Source organism: Budorcas taxicolor, chromosome 22 (genome assembly GCF_023091745.1).
Source record: "Budorcas taxicolor isolate Tak-1 chromosome 22, Takin1.1, whole genome shotgun sequence".
Lineage (NCBI taxonomy): Eukaryota > Metazoa > Chordata > Mammalia > Artiodactyla > Bovidae > Budorcas > Budorcas taxicolor.
In genome coordinates this window covers 33,683,654-33,695,705 of record NC_068931.1, presented here as the reverse complement: position 1 = coordinate 33,695,705, position 12,052 = coordinate 33,683,654, and the positions used below count along the sequence as shown (strand labels likewise).

The following is a 12,052-nucleotide window of genomic DNA, read 5'->3' as shown; positions in this document are numbered from 1 at the left end:
TAGTTCGCTGATTCCTAGAATGTCGATGTTCACTCTTGCCACCACTTGTTTGACCACTTCCAGTTTGCCTTGATTCATGGACCTGACATTCCAGGTTCCTATGCAATATTGCTCTTTACAGCATCAGACCTTGCTTCTATCACCAGTCACATCCACAGCTGGGTATTGTTTCTGCTTTGCCTCCTTCCCTTCAATCTTTCTAGAGTTATTTCTCCACTGATCCTCAGTAGCATATGGGGTACCTACGGACCTGGGGAGTTTCTCTTTCAGTATCCTATCATTTTGCCTTTTCATACTGTTCATGGGGTTCTCAAGGCAAGACTACTGAAGTGGTTTGCCATTCCCTTCTCCAGTGGACCACATTCTGTCAGACCTCTCCACCATGACCCCCTCATCTTGGGTTGCCCCGCGGGCATGGCTTAGTTTCATTGAGTTAGACAAGGCTGTGGTCCTAGTGTGATTAGATTGACTAGTTTTCTAGTCAGCTTAGGCTGTCGTAACAAAATATCATGGACTGAATGGCTTAAACGTCAGTAATTTTTATCCCACGGTAATGGAGACAGAGAAGTCTGAGCTCAAGCTGCCTGTCAGTTCGGTTTCCGGTGAGTCCCCTCTTCCTGACTTGCAAATGCGGGCTTCTCACTGTGTGCTCATGTGCTCTTTCCTTGGTGCGTGTATGTGGAAAGAGAGATCTCTCTTCCTCTTATATAAAGTCACAAATCCTACTGGGTTAAGGCCACCCCCTTAGGACCATTGTTGTTGTTTTTCAGTCGCTAAGTCATCTCTGATTCTTTTCGACCCCAGGCACACCAGGCCTCCCTGCCCCTCACCAGCTCCCAGAGTTTGCCCAAGTTCAAGTCCACTGAGTCAGTAATGCTATCCAACCATCTCATACTCTGCTGCCCTCTTCTCCTTTTGACCATATTCCACCTTAATTATTAAAACCTCTTTAGAGCCCTGGGGCTTCCCTGGTGGCTCAGCAATAAAGAGTCTGCCTGCAATGCAGGAGATGCAGGCTTGATCCCTGGGTTAGGAAGGTTTCCTGAAGGAGGAAATGGCAATCTGCTCCAGTATTTCTGCCTGAGAAATCCCATGGACAGAGGACCCTGGTGGGCTGCAGTCCATGGGGTCTCAAAAGAGTCAGACACAGCCACTAGACAGCAACAAACACAAAGCCCCATCTCTAGTTACTTGGGGGTTAGGGTGTCAACATAGGAATTTGCAGAAAGAGGACACCATTCAGTTCACTGCATCCCTCTTTGTGCTCAGGGCTGCTTGATGACTTTTGTGGGCTCTAAGCAGGAGGAGAAGGGGACGACCGAGGATGAGATGGCTGGATGGCAATACCGACTCGATGGACGTGAGTCTGAGTGAACTCCGGGAGTTGGTGATGGACAGGGAGGCCTGGTGTGCTGTGATTCCTGGGGTCGCAAAGAGTCGGACACGACTGAGCGACTGAACTGAATTGAAGCACCTTTGCCTTTGGGGATCCCTGCTTCCTTAAAAAAAACCAAACACTTAAAATTCTGCTTTATAGCCGAATTGGTATAGAGATGGATATAATCCAAGCTGATTTCATTATTATATATTTATTATTTTTTTTTCTTCTGATTTTAAAATAAATTGGTATTAAAACATTTTCATGAGGCCTTAGAAGTGTCAGGGGCCCTAGGCACTAGGCCTCCTTGGCTTAATGGAGACACTGTAGACACTTGTAGACACTGTAAATTTTGCTAACAGACTGCCCCCAAAACGATCCAGGAAGAGCAACTAGAGCTGTCCCTAAAAGAACCACCTTGTAGATGATTGGAGAGTGACCAGTTCAACACAGGGAACATGAGGAGGTGACCAGCTCACACCTGACTCCCTCTGCCAATCTACGCATTGCCAACACATTTTGGGAAACTATAGGAAACCTTGAGTTAAAGCTTCTGCAAAACCCTTAGGGAGTTTTAGGTTGAGTGTTTTTGAGAGCCTCTTTTTGGTAAAAGACTTTCTTTCTTTTTTATTAATATATAATACACCTGTAAAATCTATAAAACTTACATGTACAGTTCAATAAGTTCTTACATACTATATATTTATATTGTGTTATCTATTACTTGATAACAAATTATCCTAAAACATAGTGGATGATAAGAACAAACATTTATTAGATTAGATTTTTCTGCCAGCCAGGGCTTTCTGTGGTTCTGGGTGGTTTTGGCTCATGAGTCTGTGGTCAAGATGTCAGCCAGGCTACCATCATCTGAAGGCGTGACTGGGGCTGGAATATTTGCTTCCAAGATGCTGCTGGCAGGAGGCCTGGGTTCCACTCCACGTGGCTCAAGGCTGCTCATCTGTCTTCAAGACCAGGGAGCCGGCTTCCTCCAGAATAAGTGATCCAAGAAAGAGGAAGGTAGAACCTTTATGGTAGCACGCCATTCTTTTTTTTTCACTAGTTTGACTTCTACCATCATCAATTGCTTTTGCTGTTCTCGAACTTCATACAAATTGAGTCATCTTTTGTGTCTGGTTTCTTTCACTAAACATTATGTCTGTTAAGACTCATCCACATCACTTATAGCAATAGTTCATCTTTTTTTTGTTTTGTTTTGTTTTTATCATTGGGTCATATTCCATGGTATAAGAATCCCACGGCAGACATTTGAGTTGTTTCCAGGTTGGGCTATTATAGAGCTGCTATGAACATTCTTGTGCAGGTCATTTCTTTGAAATATGCCCTCAATTCTTTGGGGCTCTGCAATAAACTTTTAAAACTCCATACTTCAGCTGAATTTTACAGACACCTTCATTTAAAACAGCTTAGGCTACAACTCGTGACTTTAGTGTCGGTGGTGTATGAGAGTTCAGGAGTGAGGTATTGTTGGTCAAACTTACGGTAAAGTATTACTCACCACACTAAGGATACTTGAACTGGTGATTAATCCAGTCATGGATTGCAGTGTAGCTTAGGCTCATTAGGGTGGAGGTAACTTGAACTTGGCTGTTAGTATTTTGCCCTGGCTTTCCCTAATTTGTCACATGATTCAGTCACATAATACAGTTGCCTTCCCCTGGGATGGCTTTAGGTCTTATCTTTGCTAAAATAGGAAGACTAACTCTTGTAAATGGCAGACTTTCTAAGGCTATTCTTAAAAGTTTAACTACAAGAAATAGGAACAATAGCAGCGTTTCCTTCCTTAAAAATTAGAAGGTTCAATTCTAGTGAGGGAGTGAAGAGATCAAAAATGGGAGAAGTCATGCTTTCTGTTCCCAGAGCTAAAGCTGACAAGACATCCTAAAACTGAAGATCTCAGGAATTCCCTGGTGGTCCAGCGATTAGGATTCAGCACTTTCACTTGGTCAGAGAACTAAGATCCCCCAACCCTACGACATAGCCGAAAAAAACCTGAAAAGATACTTAATTAACTTCCTTCAATTGTTTTAATATGACTTCACTCATATTTTTAAATTTATCTTAAAATATTGTCAAAAAATAAGGGTAAAACACCAGGAAAAGATTCTAAGACTTTTTAGGCCCACTAGTGCATAAATTATTTAACTGAGGACTAAGTATGGTCAGAGAGCTTGGAGAAAACACCTCAATGAGTCCCACTGGTTTATCTCATTGCATTTAGTAGGTTAAACAGCAAAAAGAGACAGGCAAGGCCCTCAGTCAGAGGAATGGGAAACAAATTATTCCAAATTTGCCCAGAGAGCATAGAACTTGGTTTTGGCCTATTTTGTTTCAATTTTGGTTTTCTCTGTGTTTCGAAGCACAGGTAAGTACATGGGTGTGAGCTGATGAGGGAAAAAGACATGGAAAATCATCACACGGTGTGACTCTGTTCATAGCTGGGCCTCAACATGGTTCTATGAACTATTTTTTAGCACCTTTTCATAGTGATATAAAAACTTACTAAGACCAACTGACCAGCATAGATAATCACAGACACCACACAGAGCATGCACAAAATTCTTCCTCGGTGACAAGCAGAGGAGATGCAATCTCATGGCAGCCAACAATTCATAGAAAGCGTTGTGTGCTCAGTTGCTCAGTCATACCCAGCTCTTTGTGGACTGCAGCCCGCCAGTCTCCTCTGCCCATGGGATTCTCCAGGCAAGAATACTGGAGTGGGTTGCCACTTCCTCCTCCAGGGGATCTTCCTGACTTAGAGATCGAACTCACATCGCTTGCATCTCCTGCAATGGCAGGTGGATTCTTTACCACTCGCAGCACCTGGGAAGCCCTAGGAAGTGGTAGGAAGGCAACGGAGTTCCATCAGCAGAACTAGAATCAGGTCAGCCACTTATCATTGGCTCCAGGTCCTAACCAGCCACCATGCTTTTCCTCTCCAATGCAGGGCCAGAGTTCTTTGATGACTGAACAAGCTCACCAAGGGCAAGCCTGTGCAGCACAAAGGTCTGGGATTGTTGGCCCTTGTTTCATGGCCACACTACTTTTCTTTTCTTTTCTTTTCTTTTCTGTTTTTTTTTTTTTAAGGTTGCTCCACACAGCACCAGAGATCTTAGTTACCTGACCAGGGATTGAACCCGTGCCCCCTGCCTTGGGAGCGTGGAGTCTTAACCACTGGATCCCCGGGGAAGTCCCACGGTCACACTTCTTCATGAGGTTTGTTGCCTCCTCTCCTCTCCTTGGGACTTGTTCCTCCCACTATCCACCTTTCACTTCCCGCTCCTGTCTATTTCATCTCCTCTCCTTTGCTGATTCCCTTCTCTCATCTACTTCCTCACACCAGAGTCTTTCTGGGGACTTTGTCTGTCTTATGACTGTGACCATCACCTCTACACAGATGATGCCCAGATCTGGAAATGTCTTGTCCTAAACATTAAGCAGCGATTTCCAGTTGCCTTCTGGAATCGATTTCATACATTCTTCAAACTGAACATGTCCAAACTCCCTCTCTCTGTCCCCATCCCAGTTCTGCTGTTCTTCTCTATTTCCTGGCACAATTACTAGCACCGCCCACCACATAAACCTTGAGTGTGGAGTTAGCCCACAGACCTGAGACTGCTCTATAGAAAGTCTTGCTCACGGGGTTGGCCACTGGCAGGCCACTGGACTCTTGGCAGGCAAATAGTTCTTTACATAGATATGAAACTTTCCCTAAGTGATAATGGCTCGCAGTGCCCACACTGATTGCACAAACAATGGGGCTCATGCTAAATGCCTGGTTTCTTCCTGGCAGCCTGGAATTCTGGTAGCTACTAGGCAGAGGGTGCCTATGTGACCAGCTCCCAGTTAAAAGCCTGAGTGAGTCTCTCATGAGCTTGCTTATCAGCAGATAACACTTCATAATGTTGCCACAAGTCCTTGCTAGAGGAGAGGACTCTTGGAAGCTTTAATCTGGATTTCTCTATATCTCCATTTCATTTCCCTTTCTCCTTCCTAGTTTTGCTTTTTATCAATTTCACTGTAATCTTACCATGAATATGACCACACTATGAGCCCCGTGAGTCTTCCTAGCAAATTGTCAAAGATCACTGGGAGTGATTTTAGGGTTCCCTGATGCACCTTAGTATAATTCCTGACTTTTCTTTCTTTTCCTCACCCTCTCTGTTCAGTTAATCACCTAATTATCATTAGCTCTACCTCTAAATCTTAAAAATAAAAAAATGTCCCATATTCTCCACCTTCACTGCCTAGATGTTACAAACATGACTCCATCTGGGCATCAATCTCCCTGCTTCCCCCTACTATAAAAGTAAAACCCAAAGATTGGGGGACAGCAGTAAGCTGATGTTATGAGGGAGGTTATTTCTTGTTTAAAAGAAAAAAATTTGAACCGAGTAAATTTGAAGACCTAATTGGCCGTATTCAGGGATTCATGGGAATTCCCTGGTAGTCCAGTGGTTAGGACTCTGTCTTTCCGCTGCAAGGGGCATGGGTGCGATCCCTGGTCAGGGAACGAAGATACTTCAGTTACCACAGTACAGCCAAAATAATAATAATAAAGGATTCATGAATTGGGCAACATTCCACCTAACAAGTAGGAAGAAGCTTTAGGAGCTGTATAGAATGGAAGGCTTTCATAGATAGAAAGGGGGTGGGACAAGGAAGTCATAAAAAAGAAAAAAGTTTACCATATTCAGGCAAAGTCACCTTTCTTTGGAAGAAGGGTGGGGAATCTTTCAATGTATCATGCAATTGATCTCACAGGAGCTGATGTGGTCATTCCAGATTGACTGGTTAAAGTTCATACTCCTGAGAGTAGCTGAAATTGAAATTAAATCTTAAAGCAAACCAGGTTTGTTTTCTGGGGGCAAGTGACACCATTTTGGGCATGTTGTTGCTGTGTTAAAGCACTCTCCAAGCCTGTTTCCTGGGTTTCCCTGGTAGTCTAGTGGTTAGGGATCTGCTAGCCAATCCAGGGACATGGGTTTGTTAGGGATATTAAGTAGTCTTGTTCAGGCTTCAGAGACAAAGCACAGCAGGCCTCTGACCTTGCTTCTAACCTGCCTGGAGACTGTCCTGACTACCAGTGGCTGCCTGCTATGACTGTAAAACTAGCAGTACCATAGATAAGATAGAGGAGCAATCCTAAGATTGTTGAGTCCCTGGAGGGGGGCTGGCTAACCAAGCCCCAGGCTTAGCAACATTCTAAGTTTTATGCATTACCATGAGATCAGAGCTGGAGTTTGCTCACAGACTGATGATGGTATCAGTGTGCGTCCTGGGGTTATAAACAGGGACCCTGAACTGCAATCTTTGAGGTCTCACCCACGGAGCGGAAGTGATGCCTGGGATCTTTCCTGCCAGGCGAGTGTATGCGCCTCGGTTTTGTCTCATCACAACGAAGATTTGGAGCGACGGACATTAAAGCCCTTGGTGCCTCACGGCTCTCAGGTCTGGGACAAACCGTGTTACAGCTCTTAGACAAATCAGTGTTACAGCTCTATTTTATTTAGAAGATAGCAGGAGAACCCATCCTCGAAGTGTGAGGGCATGCCAACCCAAAGATGCGAAGAGAAGACAGGGGAGGAGCACGCCAGCGCACGGGAGAGAGAGAGAGCCCTTTGGCTCCTCTTTGTATATGTTTTTTCCTCCCCTGGGCCCGCCCTATGTAAATTGGGCTAGCCAGGAATGCTGTTTGTTCTACCTGAGGTCCTCACTCAGGTCCTCAGACCTTCCTTTGTTCTATATTCGCAGGCCTTTCCCTTCCTTGTCTTTTAGCCACCGCCATTTTGGACTCCTGTTTCCTATTCTAACTACCTAACATTTTCCCAGTTGGGTCTCTGTTAGGCAGGGTGGTCATCTCAATGAAGTGCATAACAGTGCCGGGGACCTGAGTCATATTTCCTGTTTTCTTGAAGAACATTCCTTAACCAAATAAGGAAAATTTTCTATATGCGATAACATAAGGAAGGCGTTGCATGAGCTCATTCTGCCTGTCCAATCAGGTATCGCCAAGTACCCTGTAACTGAGACAAAGAACTGACTGTATATAAACCGCCATACTGCTTTGTTCGAGGCTCTCGTCTGATTCCGCTGCGTCGGATGAGGCTTGAGCCCTAGCGCGCTAGAAATAAAAATTCCCTTCTTGCCTTTGCATTACCACGGTGGACTTGTTCACTCTCTCGGTTGGTTTGGAGATACGGGCTCGGTGCATAACAGTCTCCAGATGGGCTGTGACACAGGACTTCTCAACAATGTTTGAGTCTGAATGTTAGTCAAAATCCAATTTGGTGATGTTTCCTCTGCTGTTTCGATTTCTCTTTTCTTTTAATGTTAGTATATTGAGAGTAAGCTAGATAATTCTCTAATAAATATTCATTTCACTTCAGTTTTGGAGAAGGAAATGGCAACCCATTCCAGTATCCTTGCCTGGAAAATCTCGTGGACAGAGGAGCTTGGTGGACTGCAGTTCATAGGGTCACAAAGACTCAGGCATGACCGAGTGACTAACACTTACTACTGACTCACTTACTCAGTTCAGTTCAGTCACTCAGTCATGTCTGACTCTTTGCGGCCCCATGGACTGCAGGTCACCAGGCCTCCCTGTCCTTCACCAACTCCCAGAGTTCACTCATAGTCATGTCCATCGAGACTGCTGGTAAAGTGGTTTGTCTTTGCACATGTTTGTAATGGTTTTGCTACTTGGGGATCCACCTGGGTTCCTCAGATTTCCCAGGTGGCTCAGAGGTAAAGAACCTGCCTGCAAAGTAGGAGATGCAGGGTTGACCCCTGGGTCGGGAAGATCCCCTGGAGGGGGAAAGGGCAACCCACTCCAGTATTCTTGCCTGGAGAATCCCATGAACAGAGGAGTCCGGCAGTCCATGGGGTCGCAAAGAGTCGGACACGACTGAGTGACTAGTACTTCTGATGGGTTCTCAGCAAAGAGGGGCCGATCTGCGGACACCTTAGCCCCTGGCAGACCCCCTTGCTCTGTGCAGCAGAGCCTGGTCCTGGCCTGGCTGCCCTGAGGCTCCCAGCGGGGCTCTTCACCAGGTGACTCAGGGCAGGGCTCAGGATCTTCAACCCCACGTTGGGTAGCCGCCACAGAAAATCTTTAGGCCTTAAGACCTTTATACCACTAGCTTTTATGATGTGTTTGACAGAGCATATCAGCTGTCCTTTGATTTCTAAAGGTAGAGGTTGGTATCAGAGTGCTGGGCACTTACCTTCCTGCCAAACTCAGTCCTTTCCCCCATCCTGTTGACAAGAAGGATTCACATTCAGGTGCTTCAGTGAGGTGTTTCAGGTGGATATCTGGGAACACTGTATTTAACAGAAAGTATGATTTGTTCATAAGTAATCACATCTTGGTAACTTTTATCAAAGAGTGATATAAACAGCAAGGTACTTTAAACTTTTGAAAAAAATTACAGATTTTTTAATTTTTATTATTAAAAAAAAATCTTTCTACAATTCTTTTCAGACCAAAAATGCCAACATACTAGGATTCTGCTGGACCAGTTCTACTGAAATTGTCTTCATCACAGATCAAGGAATCGAATTTTACCAGGTATTATATTTATTACTTGGGCTTTCTTGGCGGCTCAGTGGTAGAGAATCCGCCTGCCAATACAGGAGACACAGGTTCAATCTCTGGGTCGGGAAGATCCCCAGGAGAAGGAAATGGCAACCCACTCCAGTATTCTTGTCTGGAAAATCCCATGGACAGAGGAGCCTGGTGGGCTGCAGTCTACAGGGTCACAAAAAAGTCAGATAGGACCTAGCAAACAACCAAGAACAAATGTTTATTACTTACCTGTTCTAAAGAAAGGTTTGTGATCATGTTTTAGCAGCTTTTTGAAATCACTTGGGTTTTTTTTTTCTAATTACAAGTAATACATATTTTTTTGTAAAACATTCAGACGTTACTTTTGCTTTATATGGAAGGTAAGAAGTCCCCCATAATCCCTGGAAGTAACCATTATGAACTAATTTGGTGCCTGTTCCTCCACTTGGTTCCTACACTTAGAAATATGGTTGTCTTGTGTAAACTTTTGGGACTGGCTCTTTTTTTTTTGCATAGGGATATTTCTTAGACATCCTCCCATAGCTTATTCTGACTGGTATTCAGGTGTGCAGATGTGCTACAGTTTTACCAACTCTTGTTCATGAACATCTTTGTTTCCTAGTGATTACAAACAATTCTGTAGTGAGTTCAAGCAGTGAATGAACTTGTAAAGGTTGCTTTATATTCTTAGGTGACACAGTTCTTAGAAGGGAAATTATAATCTAGGTATGAATACCTAAAAAGCTGAACAGGGACTTTCCTGGTGGTCTAGTAATTAAGACTCCTTGGTTCCAATGGGTGGTATGTATGGGGTGGGGCTGTTGAAGGTTCTGTCCCTGATCAGGTAACTAAGATCCCACATGCCATGCAACAAGGCCAAAAAATAAATTTGAAGTAAGAACTAAATTAAGAATAAGAAGTAAAAACCTGAACAGATACTGCTAAATTTCTTCCAGAAGTTGCATTCTCACTAGCAATATAGGAATCTCTATTTTCCACACCATTAGCAGAGCTAGTTATCATAAATCTGTAGACATTTGCCAATCTTGAGAGATGGAAAGGCATTTTAATTTGCATGTTTCATTAGGAGGGTGCTAAGCATCTTTTGTGTATTGTACATTTGTGTTTCCTGTTTTATGAATTGCCTTTTCATCTTAAAAAGAATATTTTTTTAAACTTTTTAAAAAATATTGTTATTTTACTTATTTTTAATTTTTGGCTATGCCATGTGGGATTTTAGTTCCCCTACTAAGAATTGAACCCTTGCCCCCTGCATTGGAAGCTTTAACTATTGGGCTGCCAGGGAAGTCCCAGATTTTTTTTTAACTGTGATAAAAAGCACATAACATGAAATCTACCATCTTAACCATTAAGTGTATAATTCATTAGCGTGAAGTATTTTCATGTTGTAGTGAAAACGAGCTCCAGAACTTTCATCTTGTAAAACTGAAGCTCAGTACCTATTGAACAACAACTCCCCATTTCCCCTTTCCCAGCCTGTGGTAACCACAGGTTTCCTTTCTGCTTCTATGAATTTGCTGCTTTAAGGTCCTCTACCTCCTATAAATGGAATCGTGCACTGTTGGTCTTTTTCTGGCCGTCCTGTCTCACTTAGCATAATGTCCTCAAGGTTCACCCATGTTACAGCGTGCATCAGAATTCCCTTCCTTTGCAAGCCTGAAAAATATTCCATTGAATACATACACCACATTCCGTTTGTCCATTTATCTACCAACAGACACTGGCATTGCTTCCAGTTTTTGGTTATTGTGAATGATGCTGCTATTAACACAAGTGTTTGAGTACCTCTTTGAGACCCTGCTTTCAGTTCTTTTGGGTATATAACCCCCAAATGGGATTGTTGGGTCACATAATAATTCTGTTTTTAATTTTTGAGGCATTTCCGCATCGCAGTTATGCCATTTGACATTCCCAGCAACGGTGCACAAAGGTTCCAGTTTCTCCATCTCACCACTAATAGTTGTTGTTTTCTGTTTTATCCATAGCAGTCATCGTGCTGGGTGTCAGATGGTATCTCATTGTGGTTTTGATTTGCATTTCTCTGATTGGTGATGGTGTGCACCTTGTTCATGGCTTGTTGGCTTTTTGTTCATGCTCTGGATGGTGTCTATTCCTCTTTTTAAAAAAATAATATTTATTTAATTTATCTTTGGCCGTGCTGGGTTTTTGTTGCTGCTCAAGGGCTTTCTCTAATTGCAGTGAGCAGGGGCTACTCTTCGTTGCGGTGCTAGGGCTTCTCATTACAGTAGCTTCTCCTGGAACACAGGCTCTAGGGCAGGCTTCAACAGCTGTAGCCCTTGGGCTTAGTTGCTCCACAACTCATGGAATCTTCCCGGACCAGGGATTGAATCCCTGTTCCCTGCATTGGCAGGCAGATTCTCAGCCACTGTGTCACCAGGGAAGTCCCCTCTGTTTTTAAATTGGATTATTTTCTTTTTGTTGAGTTGTAGGAAGTGTTTGTATAGTTTGAATATTAACCCTTTATCAGATGATTTGCAGATACTTTCTCCTGTTCTGTAGGTTGCCTTTTCACTCTGTTGTTCACATTGGACTTTATCTTTTAATAACTAACTTACTGACGTAGTAATGCATCTTATGTTACTGGGACATAATTGACCAGAGTGTTTCAACATTAACTTACATAACAAATTGCTGGCCACAGGCCTTAGTTTCTGCAAAAATCCCCTGGTCAGTAATGTATTAATATGTTCCAGCTGCCTGATCTATTGAGAAAGCTCTTGAAATCTCTTAAGTGGAGCCAAAGTGGAGAGGGTTAGAATTCTTTCAGGTGTTCAGTTTGTTGTCCCAATGAAACCAGTGTAATTTAATTTAGAATGTATAAATGGAGGAGGCACACCTGTGTAACACAGGATGCTGTGAATGCCGTGGTACTTTGCTGTAGGTCGGTTATCAGTACCTCAGTGACCGGCAGAAAGGAAAGCTACCTGAATCCCATATGCACAGAAATATAATTTTATGCCTGTTACTAGCAAGGAAAGGATTGTGGCTTTACAGAAGGGTTTCTGGGGCAGTCATTTGAAAGTATCTTTCTGTTCTCAGAAGTA

The 12,052-nt window shown here is 43.4% G+C and overlaps 1 protein-coding gene across 1 annotated transcript in view; it reads left to right on the top strand.

Annotated features, from left to right (window-relative positions):
* The first annotated feature begins 553 nt into the window (after window positions 1-553).
* Window positions 554-12,052, top strand: part of LOC128067366 (regulator of MON1-CCZ1 complex-like) — a 31,111-nt gene continuing 19,612 nt past the window's right edge. The window contains exons 1-2 of the mRNA XM_052660375.1: window positions 554-602; window positions 7,405-7,421. Coding sequence (XP_052516335.1) covers window positions 554-602; window positions 7,405-7,421 — 66 coding nt within the window. The remainder of the gene's footprint in view (window positions 603-7,404; window positions 7,422-12,052) is intronic.